This window comes from Cygnus atratus, chromosome 1 (genome assembly GCF_013377495.2).
Source record: "Cygnus atratus isolate AKBS03 ecotype Queensland, Australia chromosome 1, CAtr_DNAZoo_HiC_assembly, whole genome shotgun sequence".
Taxonomy (NCBI): domain Eukaryota; kingdom Metazoa; phylum Chordata; class Aves; order Anseriformes; family Anatidae; genus Cygnus; species Cygnus atratus.
Window position 1 is genome coordinate 78,382,262 of NC_066362.1, and position 19,219 is coordinate 78,401,480.

At 37.5% G+C, this 19,219-nt stretch overlaps 1 protein-coding gene across 1 annotated transcript; it reads left to right on the forward strand.

Moving 5' to 3' along the window:
* The first annotated feature begins 1,273 nt into the window (after positions 1–1,273).
* Positions 1,274–19,134, forward strand: SLCO1A2 (solute carrier organic anion transporter family member 1A2). Its single transcript, XM_035540510.2, has 14 exons — positions 1,274–1,333; positions 2,473–2,614; positions 4,513–4,645; positions 6,513–6,619; positions 9,077–9,223; positions 9,509–9,607; positions 10,076–10,309; positions 12,371–12,535; positions 14,124–14,319; positions 15,564–15,729; positions 16,330–16,514; positions 17,056–17,120; positions 17,692–17,809; positions 18,692–19,134. Exons 1-14 carry the CDS (start codon positions 1,274–1,276, stop codon positions 18,837–18,839), a joined length of 1,965 nt encoding a protein of 654 aa, XP_035396403.1. The 3' UTR covers positions 18,840–19,134.
* The last annotated feature ends 85 nt before the right edge of the window (positions 19,135–19,219 follow it).

Below are 19,219 nucleotides of genomic sequence, written 5' to 3' on the forward strand. Positions count from 1 at the left end.
TGACGAAAAGGGGGAAATGTACCTGTATCCATCCAGGCTGTAAGGTAGGGCTCTGACTTGCCCTGGTTTTCTTAGGCTTACTCCATCAGGCAGCAGGGAACTGTATTGAATAACCGGATTTAATGAAGACTTCATGGTAGTCCTCAGAGTTCTTAAACTGATGTTCTTTCTCTCTATTTAACTCTTCTGCATGGTAAGCCACAGATGCGTAGGGGCTTTTACAGGTCAGTATGTTTCAAGTCCCTAGAATATATGTCTTCTTCTTTAAATATTTTTTAGGGAAATATATAAAATGTGTGAGAAAGCAGGTGGCTTAGCAGTACCAGAATCTCTAACCACCCAGCTGAGATGGAGACAACTAGAAGTATTCAGACAAAGAAGGAATTTTTTTTGCATATGTTGAGAGGGAAAGCGGAATGGAGTCTGGTTTGTTTTGTTCAGAACTTAAGCTGGTCTGGTGGTTTTGGTTTTATTTTTTTCTATTTCTAATTTTAATGCCAAGAAACTAGGCTATAATGTGATTTCTATTAAAATTTACGGTTACATTGATGCCAGTGGAAGAAGGGGTGGCTCAAAAGAACATACAGAACAGAATTAAATGTCCTTTTGTGGTGGCAAGGACAGGCATAGTAATGAAGACCATAGAGACAAGTATATGTCAGTCAGATATATAGGTAGGTCTTTGCAGTTCCACCTCCCACAGCGGGCAGTGCCAAATGCTTGTGAAGAAGACTGAAAAGCAGTATTACAGACAGTTACAAACTAGCTTGCCTTCCGAATGTGTCTTTTATCCATCTTTATGTAGAGGTTGGCCTATGACCAGAGAATGAATGCTTTTTTTTTCACCATTTTTATCCAGTCTCATGCATCTGTCTCAGTGCTTTCTGTGTACTTTTACCTTCCTTCAGGTCTCATCCTGCTGAGTTCCTCACTACCAGCAGTGGGACAGTGATGAGACTATACTGCTGACACCCTTGAGAGATACCACCTGATGAGAAAAAACTAGCTGTTATGTTCTTGATAATTGTATGTCAAATTTTCTCAATTAGAAAAAAATGTACATAGGCTTGTAGGTTTTGTTGGAATCCAGTTTTGTTAGAATCCATTTTGTAATTATTTAAGGAAGATGCTCAAATATTAAATATCTTAGAAGGAATTGGATTTCTTTTGCAAACATGGTACAAATTTTTTTCTGTTTTTCTTTTGTCTTTTTCAACACTGTAAAGGTATCATTAGACAGTTTCAGATATTGCAATCACTTCAAAAAGCCAACATGAAAGAAGCTGAGAAACCACATGCAGAGGACAAATTCTGCGGTATTTCCAGGCTTAAGGTACAGAAACATTTTAGCAATTTTTTATGAATGCAACCAAAATTGTTTGCACTTACAGTCATTCAGTAGGAGTTAAAATCTAGACTAAAAGAATGAACAGTCTGCTTCTTTCCTTATCTGTAATGCCTTAACCATTGAGGTCAAGAAAATTTGTAACCAAACATATGTTGCTTTTTATGTCCCTGAACTTTATGTTGTGTGATGCTTGACTGCTGCTTTGAATCTCCACCCCTGATCTTCTGTAATGCCTCTAGGCTTTACTTTCTGTAATCCCCCTATTCCTTTATAAACCCGTGAAATGAGCCAGTTGTGACATGGAAGTAAAAATTGGCTGTTGATATATCCCACACTATTTTAGTAGTCAAGAAGCTCTATAAAAAGATATAAAATAGCTTGTTTTAATAGGAAGTCAAAGCTCAAATACATTACTGATGCTTTTTAGCATTTGCAGTAGATGCATTTAAAAATACTATTGATTTTATTTCATAAATAATGCTTATGAATAACCCTTAAGTTAAAAGGACTTGAATACTACTGCATATATTCTTTTTTTTCCCCACTGTCAATTACTACCAGGTTACTGTAAAAAAGAGAACACATTATTTACTGTTTATGTTTGAAATGGTCTCATGACCTCTACTGAGAAAGGATAGCAGCTACTCAACCAAATAATTCTATCAAAGGCAACGATCTTAATCCTGCGAGAATTCTGTCATTCAGATGAGCAAAGAGTGTGAAGATCCTTGCACCCAGCACACCCGTCTTTTTCCTTCTGGCTGCAGACGTTGTGCAGTCCTGCAGATGGCAACCTTGCAGCAGGCACACGGTGGGAGAGGTTGTGCTGTACCTGTCTTGACCGGGGAAGTGGGGTTTAAGGTTTCTGAAGGCAATGTTGGTGACTCGGAGCATGTGAAGAACAAAATCTTTCCTCATTTTTTTGGTTTAATGAAGCCATAAGTCTGTGTACAAAGATAGCTGATGGGATTTGAACATTTCTATTTACATTCTATTCACATGTCAGAGTATTGGGACTATTAAATTGTTTAACCCAGAAGCACACTTTTGGTGGGTAAACAACATTGTAAATTCCTAAATATATAATTTTGAATTCTTCACGTATTCTTCTCTTTCCTTCCTAGGTATTTCTGCTGGCGCTATCACTTGCATTTGTTGGTAAAACAATGTCTGGTGCTTATATGAACAGCATGTACACACAGATAGAGAAACAATTTAATATTCCAGCTTCTTTAGTGGGGATCATTAATGGAAGCTTTGAAATTGGTAATCAATCGTTTTATTATTTGTTATTCCTTGAAATTTTAAAATGTTGGCTGAGCATGTATTAGTGGCTCTCCTGTCTGTATTAATCTGCCAATTGCTGTTTGTGACAGCAAAATGACCAACTTTGTTCTACTGTCTCTGCTGGTACTTATATATTTAGTGTCTTGGAAACTAACAGGACAACTTAATTGAGGATGGTTAGGATTAAAGGCTGGTTCAGCTAATTTTTGCACTCTCTTACAATATGACAGAACAACTAACAAAACAGAAATATATTATAAGCTTTTTAATCAACTAACAAAATAGAATGATTTTGTCAACTCAGTTAGAATATAAGGTCATATTAGCACTTTTACAGTTATTTTAATCAGCGGCCTCAAAGTTGGTTGGAGTGGATTGTTTCCTTACTCAAACTCATGAGTATTTTAAGTTTTCATACCTGTAGAACTGTAAAGAAAGTTTCCAGTTCTACTGTTAGTGCCCTTCCTATCAGTAAGCTTTACTGCCGAATGACAGGTAATGTCTTGCTGTTGCCACAAAAGCCAAACAAAAGACTTTATAGCGTCAGATCCATATAAGTAGAGACCCTCAGAAGATGTGTGTAGGAGAGGCAAGGCTCTTTTCATCCCCTTCCCTGGTCTTCTATATCGGTATGTACAAGTAGAAGGAGCTATTCATGACACCATGCTGCAGCATGAATCATAGAATCAAAAAAAGACTGTATACCCAGAATATATTATTGCTTTTGATATGAAGGAGACTTTAAGAAACATTAAATAGCCAAGATTATTGATGTGGTATGTAAAAGGGTAATATTTTAAATAAATTATCCTTTCATACACACTTTTCTATAGCAAATTGTGGCATTCTTATCTCCAAAGATGTAAAAGTAACCGTGAATAATCGTATTAATATTTAAAATGATTAAAAATCTATGCATGTGCCAGAGATAGATTAATTATGAGAACTGTACAAGTGTATGTCTTTAAGTGTCATTTAAGTTACTGGTTCGATGAAGTCTCTCTAGCAATCATACACACAAAAAGAAGATTCTATCTTCTTTCAGAGCATTATGCTCACCAGTCATATACATGGTTTAGTTCTTTTGATAAAAAAAAAGTCATAAAATGAGTAGTTGTACAATTAGTAAACTGTTACTGTTATGGGATCTGATTCCTAACATGAGGCTTGAGTCTTCTCTTAGCTGCACAACAGTAACGAGTATAGCAAATCAACTGATTCTGAAGTGAAAGTAGGGAAGTTTTTTTAGCTCATTTGTATTTTTAAATAGGACTAGATACAAAATCTATTGTTTTTATTCCTCTTTAACTATTACTGAAATATCAATTTAATAAATTTAATAAATATAATAAATCTAACTCTTTTCTTGGTATTCATCTCATGTTTATCAACATTTTCCACACGTTGCAAAATAGAGATCCTAGGAGAATATCTTCCCAAAGCAACTATTATGCTGTAGCTCTGGGTCTTGTCTTTATGTAAAGTGGTGAGAAATTTCTTCTCTACATAGGTGCAGTCAAAAGTTTCCTCTTCTACCACAATTTCTTTTTCATACTGTCTTCTATTCTTATGTGTTATGTATTCTTATATTTTATATTATATATTATATTTTATATTATATATTATATATATTTTATATTATATATTATATTTTATTATATTCTTATGTATTACATGTGATGTAACTCTTCCAGAAGAAAACAACAATTAGAAAGGAATTACTGCATTGCTTAGCCAGTTCCCTGCCTAGTTACAGTTTTTACAAGAGAAGAGAAGTAACCGATGTTGAGCTAACAAGATACAAACAAAATTGCATTGGACTTCAAAATGTAAAATGTTGCCTTGGTTTGTAAACACGATTCATGTTCGTTTTGCAGGTAACTTGCTGCTAATAGCATTTGTGAGTTACTTTGGAGGAAAGCTTCACAGACCCAGAATAATTGCTTTGGGCTGCACAGTTCTGTCATTTGGATGTCTTTTGATATCACTTCCTCATTTCCTAATTGGAAGGTGCGTGTTTTGGCATATTGGGCCTATGTGGCAAGGTTCTGGTAGTAGGGGGGCTGCACAACAGCAGCTGGGAGAGAAGATTGAGAAAATGTAGAGAACCAGCCCTGCATCCCCCAAGGTCAGTGCAGAAGGAGGACAGGAGGTGCTCCAAGCACGGAGCAGAAGTTCCCTGTGGCCTGTGGAGAGGCCCCTGGTGGAGCAGGCTGTCCCCCTGCAGCCCATGGGTCCCACATGGAGCAGATCTCCACACTGCAGCCCGTGGAGGAGCCCGCGGTGGAGCAGGTGGATATGGCCTGGAGGAGGCTGTGGCCCATGGAGAGCCCCCACAGGAGCAGGACCCAGGCTGGAGCTGCAGCCTGTGGAGAGGAGCCCACGCAGGAGCAGGGGGTCTGGGGGGAGTTGCCACCTGTGGGGGACCCATGCTGGAGCAGTTTGCTCCTGATGGATGGATCCTGTGGTATGGACTCATGTTGCAGCAGTTCTTGAAGAGCTGCTGCCTGTGGAAAGCCCACACAGGCTCAGTTTGGGAAGGATGACATCCCGTCGGAGGGACCCCACATGGAGCAGGGGCAGAGAGTGACCATGAAGGAGTGGTGGAGAGGAAGTGTTAGGGACTGACTGCAGCCTCCACTCCACATTCCCCTGTGCTAGTCAGGGGAGGAAGTGAAAGAGGATGGGTGGAGAGGAAGGTGTTTTAGTTTGCTTTTAGTTCTGACTGCTTTAGTCTGCTAGTAATAGGCAATAAATTAATCTTCCTATGCTGAGTCTGTTTTGCTTAAGACGTAATTGGTGATTTATCTACCTGTCCTAATCTCAACCCATGAGTTATTTTATCATCATATTTTCTCTCACTGTGCTTTTGAGGAGGTGGAGTGAGAGAGTGGCATGGTGGAGATTAGCTAGACATTAGTGTGAAACGACCATATTTGGTTAGCTCACAGCAGTTCTGTGATCCTTACATGCCTTAATTCCATTGCCTCCCACTGGAATAGGATTGCTTAATGAAAGAGATATTGCTGAACATGAGTATGGTAAGACAGTTGTACAGCAGCTTGTTTTGTTTTGCTTATGAGATAGCTTCAAAAGTCAGTAATCATTCCCAAGGACAGTCACTCCTGTGCAGGGCACCTTTCCTTGTCTTGCCTTGCTGTGCCTTGCCTTTCTTCTTGTGCTGCCTCTTGCATAGACTTTCTTAAGAAACAGTGGTCTGTGATACTGTCACATTATGCTACTACATCTTATCTGCTTGTAGGGGCAATACAAGATGATTTTTAGATGGATTTTTCAGTGTCTTTGGTCTGGAGCCTGGATGACAGATCATATCTGATTGCTGTGTTGGCAAGGCCTTTACAGACCATAGTGATTCTTTAACCACTTTTTCACTATTTTTGCTTGGCTTAACAAAATAATAATTTAGGTTTGTCTGTATTCTAATCAGTGAGGATTTTTTTTTTTTGAGGAAAAAAATCCTCTAATCTTGTTATGTCCAATGTGGTATGGCTCTGGCTCTGACAGTCTTGGTGGTACCCTCTGATCAAGGTGTAAATTGGACTAGAATGTAAGAAGAATATGAGAGAAGATGATATGAGGGGCTTCACTGGGGTATTTCATCAACTCCTGAAGCATCTGTTACACAGTTATGGTAGATACTATATACCTATCCCAACACTGTGTTGGTCCCTTGCTACAATTCTTTTCTTCCTACTTTGGTCTGTTACAAATGCTGAGTTAACTTTTGAAGTGAATTTCCTTCTTGCTATAGCTGCACACCTTCTTTAAGGTAGCTTCATTACTGAAGAACAGATTTATGAGGTTGTTCTGATATATTTGCTCTTAATCTGTACATGTTTTACTTTGATTCAAACAGGTATCATATTGAAAGCAGCATTTCACCATTGGAGAATTCTTCAGTCATGCCTCTGTGCTTTGTTAATCAAAGCCTGTTCTCTTTACCTACAGAAGAACCGTCAACAGGTATGACTCTTCCCATGTATACTATTACTTTTTCCTCACTTTTTATAGTGTTTAAGTAAATAAAATTTTTTATTAGCATTTTTTTCCAGGGTTCTACTTTTGATTGGTACATTTACAGGCATAAAAACTAGAGGTCAGGAAATTTACATATCCTAGGGTGCATCAAGCACAGCATTACTGGCCAGTCAAGGGAAGTGATTGTTCAACTCTACTCCATGCCGGTGCATCATCACCTCAAGTACTGTGTGCAGTTTTGGGCACCACAGTATAAAAAGAGCATAAAGGAAAGGGAAAGACGTGAGGAGCAGCTAAAGCCACTTGGTTTGTTCAGTCTAGAGAAGAGGAGACTGAGGGAAGACCTCATCACAACTTACAGCTTCCTCATGAGGAGGAGGGGGAAGGTGCTGATCTCTTCTCTCTGGTGATCAGAGATAGGACCTGAGGGCATGGCATGAAGCTGCATCAGGGAGGTTCAGCCTGGATGTTAGGAAAAGGTTCTTCACTGAGAGTATGGTCAGGCACTGGGACAGGCTCCCCAGGGCAGTGGTCACAGCACCGAGCCTGCCAGAGTTCAGGAAGTGTTTGGACAACAATCACAGACATAGGGTCTGATTTTTGGGTGATCCTGTGTGGACCCAGGAGTTGGACTCGATGATCGTTGTCGGTCCCTTCCAACTCAGGATATGCTACGATTCTATGATTATCTCTCTCTTTCCATATGTATATATTTTGCTGTACCACAGGAGGAATGAAAGAATGAGAAACAGAGATAAAGCAAAAAAAATTAGCTCCCATGTCTCTTTAAAGAAAAGAGAAAATAACATAACCTATACTGAAACTTATCTGGGAGACTGAAACATGTCTGTGCACTAGCAATAGTATATGAAATAATATATTATAAAAGTAACTAGTCTGAAGTCAGAAGAGTCAGAGACAACAATTAAATAATCATGCACAAAATCCTCACGTTGAGGATGGGATTAATCTTCCTCAAAAGGAAGCCTTTAGTCTGAACTGTCTTTCTAGACTCCCTTGATAATTCATCAAAGGAGACTACAGAGTCTTTGCAGACAGTGTCCCTTGCTGTAAGGACATTCATGCTCTCTATTGTAGGTTGGGTCAGATTACTTCCTGGATGAACCTACTGACTGTTGGAGGCTTAAGTGATTGGTAGATGGCAAAAGTTAGGTGAAATGAATCTCACAGTTCATTGTTATATTTTGTGTTCCATCAATGTGTGCTGAAGCAGAATCCCACTGCTGTAATATTGTATGTACCCAGTGACATCAAACCATGGTGATATTGTACTGTTGCTTTCTGTCTCCACTTGGATGTGGCCTCCAAGCGTTCCAAGACTGCATGTCACTTCAGGCATAAATTTTTCCATCTTCACAAGGGAAAGTTAAGAAAAGGGTATGCCTAATAGTACTTGGTATTAATTTTTCATTTGAAGATTTCAAATGAAAATTTGAAAATATAAAATATATAAAATATCAAGTTTTCTTCATTTTATAAATGCACAAAATAAAGTATAGATAGGTAAAGCATTTTTTCTAAATTATACAGCCATTCACTGCCTATGTAGACCCTTGAAATCATAGGTCCTCATGTCTATAGCTATGCTTGGTTGACTTAGCTGTTTCCCTGTTAGTTTTTGGACAAACAAAACTGTGATGTTCATATATACAAGCCCATCTCCTTTACAATGCAAAAACTGGTTTGAATTTGACCACACTTGCATGTGGATTGCTTCACCCATGTTTGCTGACAGCAATCTGATATCAGTACAGACTTGGTCTCTAATCAGAGATGCTTTCATTTAGAAAGTCATCAGTTACTGTTAACAAAATCTGCTTTTCTTTATCAGCAAATTGGCACTGACAAGTATCAGTGTGACAAAGTGGACCATGGAAGACAGTGGAATCTTAAGAAAACTGTATGGGATGAAGAAATCCAAGTTTAGGGAGAGAAAGAAAACAACCAAGATCTCTCATCTCCTGATGTGGGACAAAAATGACTGTGGTGCAACACACTACTGAGTTATGCAGGAGGACAAACATGAAGAATGAGAGCTAGATCCCCAGATAGATTCAGCAGGCTGGTCAGATACATTGCTGTGGATCTTCATTTTGATTGTTTGGCTGTTTTATCTCCCCTGACAACAGCAGTTTTGATGAGGGAAATGAGCACAGGAAAGGACCTAGCTTATGCAGTGATTAGGCTCTCAGGTGGTAGGACAAGGTGTGGAATAGAGAGGGAAGGGATTTAAATTCTGCTCTGGCAAGTGCAACAGCTTCTTTCAGTTCTGGAGCCTTTGCAATAATTTATTTCCATATTTTGTAAGACAGATATACCCATCAAAGTTTAAGCTGTTAGTCAATTCTTTGTCTTCATCTCTAGAACATAATTAGTAGTTAGAACTAAAACATTAATTCTGGCTTCTTATTCTATTTGCAGAGTGTGTAAAGGAGTCTGGGTCCTTGCTGTGGATATTTGTTATGGTTGGAAACATAGTGCGAGGAATGGGTGAAACTCCCATCATGCCTTTAGGCATTTCATATTTGGAGGATTTTGCCAAAACGGAGAATTCACCTTTCTACCTGGGTAAATCTAGCATATCATGCTAACCAAACTAACATGAAAATTAAAAACTAACATGAAAATTAACAAAAGTGATGAAGAGAGAAGAAAGGAGCTACTGCCTTATTGAAATAATGATAGTGTAGAACTTGTAATTTAACTATTTGTTGAGGTGAATTTGTTGAAATGAAGCCATTTTTAGCCATAAATGTCTATTCAGTAAAGCTATCCTAACCTTTTATAACAATTTCAAGAAAATAATTATGTCTGGGTTCTGATTTTGTGTATTTTCTCCTTTTCATATTCTAGGTTGTCTACATACAGCAACAATAATTGGCCCCTTCATTGGTTTCTTGTTGGCATCATTCTGTGCAGAACTGTTTGTTGATCTGGAATCAGTAGATCCAGGTACTGGATATATAAAATCTTTTTTATGTAAATTGGTAGGCATAATTGTGTATTAACCAGCACTAAAATGCATTTCTTTGCTATTATGAATATTCATTTTTGTTTGCTTGTTGTTTCTTTTAGAATGGAAAATCTGTGCATAATATTTAACCCAATAAAAGGCCTGAGTTCAGACATACATAAATGAACCTACATATAAATTATTTGATGAATGATTCTATCATCTGGATTAACATAGGAAAGGGTTAGACTTAATTTAACACAAAACGCTGAAATTTACCAGAAAAATTAGCAGTATTAAGAAAGAAGCCTGGAGAATATTTGTTCTCTTCTATCAGATTCATTTTAAGAATCTTTAAAATCCTTTTAATAAATTGCATGTCAGAGATGACTAGGAAAACACACAATGACAGCAAAAAATGTTTCTGAACTAACATGAGACGCCATTTGTTTGTTCGTTTATTTTAGGGGATATAACTATAACAGCTACTGATACCCGCTGGGTTGGAGCATGGTGGCTGGGAATTTTGATTTGTGCAGCACTGAATCTTCTTGCAGGAGTACCTTTTTGGTTTTTGCCCAAGTCACTTGTGAAGGAAGGAGAAACCAATGAACCTGAGGAGACGTGTAAAAAGAGGGTAGTACTATTGCAAGAAAATGAAAAAAAGGAAGCCAAAGAGACCATGTATGAAATTGCTAAAAGTAAGTTATATTTTATTTCCTTCTTAGTTTTGTCCTTAAGGTGTATTTTTCTGTAATACAAGTGGGTCCAAGGCATGAAATGCACGCTCTAGTTTTCTACTCTCTGTAGTACAAAGAATTTGGGCAAGGATTTAGAATGGCTTTTCGCAGAGGCAGAAAGCTAATTTCATAGATTCAGGATCTGATTTCATCCCTTTCTCCCTCCTGCATTTCAGGTGTATGTAGATCTGAAGCTTTTCTTCCTTACAGAAGATTAATGCACTGAAATCTCGTTAAGAATACTTTACTTTAGTGAGCTTTGGACGAGTTGCTTATACCTCACATTCACTGTGCAGAAAAGCAGAAAACCAGCACATCTCGTGCACTTCTTGAGTCCAACTTAAAGACCCAAAGGGAATAGTCAGATGCTTAAGTAACTCATAAACATTTAATGCCCATTGAACAAGGATCTGTTTGACTTACATTTATTGATGTTGCTATTTGCAACATTCACATCTATGTTTTTTTTCAGATCTATATACCTGGGAAGCTATACCTGTAGGAAGCTATTTTTTATCTTACTTTGCGTGTGTGTGTGTGTGTCTGTATGCTCTAGTTGAAACATAAGTTTATAAATTATATAAAAAAAGTCAAAGGTTACTTTCTTCAGAGTACTCTTATGATTCTGTATGACCAGTCCAGGGCCCCTTGACAAGATCTTCATTTTCAGAAAGTAAGTACTAAGTACTATCTACCTCTCCATGGTGTTTAAAGCTGTCCTGAATATTCATCATACACAAAGTGAGTACTCAGATCTTGGCTAATATTGCAGCTTTGTTTTGATAAGCACAGCTTATTTCTATACTGCCATATAGCCTCAAACGAATCCATGAATAAAATACTGTTTTGGTGAGGAAAACTGAGTCTTAGCTCAGACTGTGGATCCCTAGTACTCCTGAGTCCTTTCAGAGCCTCTTTTAACCATCATTTCCTTACCTGCATTGAAATGAATGTCCGCTCTCCCTGAATATCCTGAATTAAGAAGTCTTGTCATTTCAGGCTGGAAAAAAGTCATTTATAGTTCAAATTAATTTCTTATTCAGAAAGCTCTGATTATGCACTGCATGGCATATATAAATAAGACAGCCTATTCATAGTGTCTCAGATATTTGACCCATTATTTGAAAGTCTTGCATACAGATCCGCTTCTACTAAGATGTTTCCCTGTCTCTGGAAGATACATATTAGCACTAAATGGTGCCTGCTTTCAATGAAGTATGAGCATTGTTTTACAGAAGTTTACGTTTTTCTGCAGTTTCTTGACAGTAGCTCATCACATTAATTAATAGAGAATGTTAGACAAAGAGAAATTGTAATTGTTTTTGGTTCTTTTTCTAATGGTTCAGATCCTAACTTAATAGGCATTGCTCAGAGATAAGACCTGTGTAAATTAGCTTCTCAGAATTTTACTTGGCTGAAGACTGGAAGATGCAGACTTTGAGTGTATAGTGAGAATAACTGCAATCAATTCACTCTTTGGGCATTTTCTTTCCCATTGCTAACAGTAGCAATAACCAAATCCCATCTCTGTGGCATGTAGTCACAGGTGTCTGGTGTGTTTGCACATCTTCCCCTTTGTACTCTCTTTGCCTGGCAGGTGCAGGAAAGGGATTTTGGTCAATACTTTGTCGCATAGGGTGAGGTAGAAAGGAGTAGGAATGGTGAGGAAGTAGCTGCAGCTGCAAATCTTTAAGTGCAAAGTTCAGTCACTGAACAGCTAAAATGTTTCCTGAAACATTTACTATCAAATTATTACTGTGATTTTTATAAGCGGCAGCCTCATGTGTGTGAGTGTGTATGTGTGTGTGAATTGAGTGAGGTTATCTCTGTGTAGAAGAACATGTTGGGGTAGCCTGGACTAAGCAAGTAATCTTTGACCTGTGGTGTCTGGCAAAGCACAAGAATTAGCCTGATCCAGTTAGGGACCACACTTGTTCCCTTCTTTCCCCTTCAGGGACACTGAGCAATGGATGATTCATTTAATAAAGCATTACACTAACTCATTACATTATTTCATTCCAGATTTCATCCCATTCCTCAAAGCTTTGTTTCGCAACCCAGTTTATATGTTATTTATATGCATAACTGTGCTACAGTTCAGCGCCTTCAATGGCATGGTATCCTTCATGCCTAAATATCTGGAACAACAATTTGGAAAATCTGCATCAGATGCCATCTTTTTAATCGGTACGTTTGCTTCATTCTGTTCTACCTGTATTTATATATATATATATGTTCATGTGTACATGCGCGCATATACATGTTAAGGTAAAATGCTTCTACAGATTCCACACTACAAAACAATTATAAATAATCCTGCATTTTCTGTTAAGGACTTTCTAATTTTCTGTGCAGAATTTAATAATCCCCTTCCCATCTTTGAACTGGCCCAGAAAGTTCAGCTGATGTCAAACTTGCACCACTCATCTCAAAGAGATTATGTTAATTTACACCAAGAGTGTGTGGGGGATCAATATTTATATTAGCTTGATTTAAAAATATAAAGTAGAGAGTAGATTTCATGTGCATGTAAATAACACTGCTAGCACTCTTAAGACACAGATGGGTTGAATGTATGAATAGATAAAATTGCCAGCGATCTTCAACACTTTCTATTATCTCCACTCTTCCGATATTGATCTTGGGCCTTCTGAAACCATAAAATCCTCTTTCATATACAGAACTCCATGGAAAGAAAACACTGACCAAATATCTGTCTTTTTATGTCTCTTTATCAGCTTGTCTTTTTTTTGATGAGTGAGAATGAGGTGTTGTACATTTGCAAATATTAATGACAAGTAGTTGGAGTACAAGGCAAATATCCCAGAACTGTAGTTCTGGGATATCTGTGTCCCAGAACATACTTCTGTTCCTTAACTCAGTGGTAGTCTTTCACACTAACCATAACATTTCTTTAAACCATGCAACACAGAATGTCCCAGATCTTATGAGTATTACTATTATCCTGTTACCAGTATTTTGAAGCTGTTCATCCAACGGCATAAAACTATCATACATCCTTTCTTTGTTGCACTGACATTGCACTGTTTTTCTGTTTGTTTGTTTTTTGTTTGTCGTTGTTTTTGTTGCTGTTGCTGTTGTTGTGTGTTTGTTTGCTTGCTTGTTTTTTTTTTTTTTTTTTTTTTTTTTCCAGACAGGCTGCTTTCTGTATTGAAATATACGGTACTTTTGGAGGCTCCTGTCACATTCAATAGTCTTCCCCTTCCCTCACACTGTCCGTGTCCACCAACAGTCAGGGACAGTGACAGAATCAACATTCTGTAAAACTAGTTCCTGAATGTCTTTCAGTCACCTTTTGCTTTATAAAGTATCAAACAGCAAAGAAGAGTGAGAGTACATTCAGTAATCTCATACCAAAACTTGATGTCTGTTCCTTCTTTCCGTGACGTGGTCCTAGGTGTGCATGTCTTCCTCTTGTGTTTCTCTCTTAGCTAGGCAGTCTGTACTGAAACCCTGGTTTGTGTGTATGTGTGTGTGTGATGTGTGTGTGTGCTGGAACTAGATTGCAACTGTAGACTGCAATTTTCTATTGAATCATTTCAGTCCAACCCTCCAGTTCTCCAAGCAGTTCACAGCTGCTGTTGACTTCAGATGTTCTGGATGTTCAAGTGAACTAGTAGAGCACCATTGCTGGCTGTTTTATTATTCAGTCATGGGCACTGTGTGAATCTTTGCCAAACCCAGTCTTCACTTATGAGTAGCTTTGATGTTCTTCTTCTTTTTTTTAACATGGACATTTAACTTGTTTAAATAGGTGTTTACAACTTACCAGTTATATGTGTTGGGTATTTTTTTGGAGGCCTATTCATGAAGAAATTCAAGATAAATATCTATCACGCTGCGCACATAGCATTTTGGGTATCTTTACTGGAATACCTTCTCTACTTTGCTGCCTATTGGACTGTCTGTGACACTTCACCAGTTGCTGGCCTAACAGTTTCCTATGAAGGGTAAGTTCTTTAAGGTGCAACCTGGAATGATCTTTCTTGTCAAGAATTAGCCAGGAACTCCACAGTTTTTCAAAACAAAAATAGATACATTTTAGTTTCGTTATCTAAGTTATCAAGACTTTAATTGTATGAAACAGTAGGTCTACCTTCTGTTGTTCCTGTTTTAAACAGTACAGTGTATTGAAAAAGATATCCACATCAAGACTCATACAATTCCACATCCATATTAATAATTTGACTAATATAATTATACACTCAATTATACAGCAGGTAAAAATAAGAAGTTGATCAAATCAGGCATATATGAATGAAGGAACTGGGGTTGTTTAGTCTGGAGAAGAGGTGGTTCAGGGGAGACCTTATTGCTCTCTGCAACTACTTGAAAGAAAGGTGTGGGGAGCCACTGGTCTGCCTCTTCTCACAGATAACTAGTGATAGGACTAGAGGGAATGACCTCAAGTTGCACCAGGGGAGGTTCAGGTTGGAAATTAGGAGACATTTCTTCTCAGAAAGAGCAGTCAGGCATTGGAACGGGTTGCTCAGGGAGGTGGTGGCGTCACAGTCCCTAGGGGTGTTCAAGGAAAGGTTGGGCCTGCTGCTTAGGGACATGGTTTAGTGGGTGACATTGGTGGTAGGGGGACGGTTGGACCAAATGACCTTGAAGGTCTTTTCCAACCTTAATGTTTCTATGATGCTATGATTCCATGAATGCAGTTTCAGGACTACAGAGGGACAAAAATCTTTTTTTAATTTAAGCGGGTTTACTGAAATTTGATTTCTATCAAGTTATCAGAAGATATTTTATCTACAGTTTCTTGATTTGAAGCCTGCCATTAATCATGGTGGCATGTGTCTGGAAAATGCACATGCGCTTATATATAACTCTTATGGATAATCAAGAACATGCATACCACAGATGAGAAAAATGCTGTCGGGTATGCATACCTACCTGTAAATAGATAACATAATATAGTGTAATGTAATATGATATAATGTTTGATATGTTATGATATAATAATATAATATAATATGAGATATGATATAACATATAACATAACATAACATAACATAACATAATATGGAAAGATAGAAAGGCATGGTGCTGCAGTCAGAGTCCAGGATAGGAGCAAGTAGGATCCTGGATCAACCCTTGAGCTAGAATAGAATATTAAGCATTTCAAAGGGTTACTGGAGTTATTTCATTTCTGAAATAAATGAATAAACATTTTCTAAACATATTTCAGAATAGAACAAGTTTCATATGCAGAAAGTACTGTACTTGCTGGCTGCAACAGGGACTGTGATTGCGCACTTAAAATCTGGGACCCGGTTTGTGGAAAGAATGGAATCACTTATGTGTCACCTTGTCTTGCTGGGTGTAAAGCCTCAAGAGGAACTGGAAAAAGTGTGGTAAAGCATACTTTCTATTGTGCTGTAGCTAGGAAATAGAGGAAGTGTGAAATAGCCATATCAATATAGGGAAATAAATATCCATACACGTACATTTAATTGGATTTGTAATGTGATAAATAGTTGGAAAAATTCATTGAGTGGCATAAGAAATTCCAAACTGAATATGAAAATTAGGTCAAGTTTAAAGAATATAATGAAGAAGCCTCATTTTCTTCTTATAATTGAAACAATCTTAAATACTCAAAATAGTGCGAGAAGTTATTTTCAAGATATTGCAAGTTGGAAACTTGAGTGCACAAGAACATTTCACTCAAAATGAAATTCTATAGCATGGATTTAATCATCTCTTCTCCTATAGATTTAAACAAATAGCTAGGTATTATAGAACATAGCTCCCTCCTAGTTTCTAACCCTACATACCATACCAGATGATGGGTGGACCTGGGCCTGCCAGACTGGTTGAGAGCCCACAGTGCAGTGCTGAATGTATGTAACACTCAGGTGCCAAAGAGAGGGAGCTAGGTGCTAAAAGTGTGAATTTCATGCTCCGTGTGTGAGTTTTGACAAGTCTGTGTGATTAAAACACTCTTTTGGCAGGTATTTGAAAATTGTACCTGTGTAGCAGCCTCAGAGTTTTCATATCAAAATGCCTCTGCAATTCTGGGCCAGTGTGACAGAGGAGAAAGCTGTGACAAGATGCTTCATTACTTTTTAATACTGCAATTAGTCTGCAGCTTCATTTTTTCCTTAGCAGCCATGCCTGGGTACATGGTCTTAATAAGGTACAGTAAAATGTCCTTATGTTAGGAAACCTACTGACTTTTTATTCTTAGGTCAGATACTTACAGGAATTAAAAAATACGTTAGTTTGTGTATAAACGGAGGAAGAAAAGAAAGCTCTTACATCACTTCTGTGCTGCGTTAAGGTTTAGTGTCATGCTAAATTTAATCAGTTCTATAAACTGGTGTTGCTTCTGGCTATCAGCTGTATCCTGAATTAACTGAGAAACTGAGAAAACACACTGAGATACTGAGGGGTGTGTAATACTTATTTCTTTATTGACCACATCATCATGGTGCTGATTAAGCCAGAACTACCTTCTTACACTTTGTACTAGCCTCAGCCCAAGATACTGGGACAATAGCTTTTCCTTTTGTGATTTGACAGTCCAAGTTAAGGAATTTCAGTAAATGTCATCTAATGAGGATAACTAATTAGAGTGGTTTGGGCCTAATGTGATGAAGGTTTTCGTTGAAAAAAGCAAAGGTAAATATTTGTTATTAATGTCACCTCTGTTAATCAGTGTTCAATGTACCATACAGGTCTCTAAAACCTGAAGAAAAGTCATTTGGAGTGGGTATCCATGAACTAGCTTCGAGAGTATTTGGTAAGAAAAGTTCTAATACACCTTAGAAGAATAGTTAGATCTGATGTAGAGTTAGATACGGATCACACCAGGGCCCATAAGAGCATGGCACAAAATTCTACTTCTGTGGAGTGCCCACGAACAGGAAAAAATATTTATTTATTTATTTATTTATTATGGATCTATGCAGCATTGCAAATTAGAACAGCTTTCATTTGTCATTTATTTATATTGGGGAATAGGCTGACTACATCTGGCACTCATCTCAAAGTCATCTTATATTTCTTTGCTCTTGTTCTGTTCACTGAAAACAACAGTTACTGCCACTCATAGAAGAAAATGTTGAGTTTTGCTAGGAATCACAGTCCATATTGTAACGTATATATTGTAAACATGCAACTGGAAATAAAATCTTTTGTTGAAGGTAGGTAGATAAGGAAGAAGAGGGAACATCAGGAATATAGAAAACATGGTTCGTGCTGAAAGAGTACAGGACAGAAAAGTAGGTGAGAAACAACATAGGTTCTGTAGTGTATCTGCTAATCAGAAAAAAATATGTTATTCACAAAAACATTGCTAATATCCCTTTTAGCTGGAATTCCATCTCCCATTTATTTTGGAGCTTTGGTAGATACCACATGCTTGAAGTGGGGTACTATGACTTGTGGTGGAGAAGGAGCATGTAGGATGTATAACGTTGTCACATACAGGTATATTTTCTACTTTATATTAATTTCTCCTCCTTGCTATATTACTAAATGCATATAAATACCATTGTATGCTCTTCATCTTTTTCTAGTAGGCAAACTGTTCCTTTGTTAGAAATTTGACACAACACTTTTTTTTTTGACATTGGCTTTATTTGCCATGTGTGACCTTTGCCACAGATGCTGTAACATCCTTTGACCAGAAATGTTCTGGCACCATAATTACTTTCACTTACAATCTTTCATAAGAACAGACCTAAAAACACTAAATTCTGATAAAAATAAATAAATTAAAAGCCCTCGTGGGAAAAATAACAGCTATTTAATGGCGGTCTATACTGTATATTTAAAAAGGTAAGGGTTGAAATAGTATTTGAATTAAATTATAGGAGAAATTTAGGTAGGATATAGTTACCCAAGATGGAATTTGGTCCAAAATACTGTGTTTCATGCCCTTTTTTAGTCCTTCAGGAAACACTCTAGGAATCTTGAAGAAAAATCTTGTTGAACTAACAGCCTCAGACTGATTCCTTGTAATGCTGTGTAGAGATTGGTTATGGAAGAATGCTAACATATGAATATCCTGAAGTTTTACTCAGGTGGTCCAAGCTGCCCTTTTCAGGGCTCTCTCTCTTTCTCCTAGAGAGCAATCCATAAAGGAACCAGGCAGCTAACTTTGCTTGTTAAATTATTTTCCTGAAGTTGGGTGATGTAAATAGACAGTTCACTGCCTCTGACATACTCTTTCATCTTCTGTGAGATCCAAGAGGATCAGAGGACCAGCTTTAAAGCAGCTGGGCAATTATCACAAAAGAATGTATGTTGATTAATTTTGCTATTTTCACATGAATGCATGTGTTTAATAAAGCTAATCTTCTGTTTCAGGTGGCTCTACCTTGGCCTGCCAGCAATATTACGTGGAGTATCCTATTTCCCATGTGCACTAATTCTCTTTATTTTAAAGAAGAAACTTAAATCTGAAAGCAAAACCTTGTTAAATACACCAATAGAATTGCAGAATAAAGGACAATAAGCATTGATATAGCATTTCAAAGCAGGATATATTGTGAAAAAAAAAAAGCAACCTTGCAGTGTAAATTTTGCATGTATCCTTGTGAAAGATTTCTTACTTTAATCAGTGAAATTTTGGACAGAGATTAATAGAATTGCACGCGGTTATATCCTAATTATATTCTCACTAGAATATCAGTTCATAAACAAAAGTTACAGGAAAAATGTATTTGGTGCAAAAGTACAAGGAGCAGAAATATGAAAATTTATGAAATGCCAGGTTTAAGTCATCTGAGCAAAGGGCTATGAAGCAGAAACATATTTTCAATCCCAGTTTCATTGAAGGTAGCGTGAGTTTTGCAACTGACACCAGTGATGTCAGATTTTGTTCTGGAATTCTCC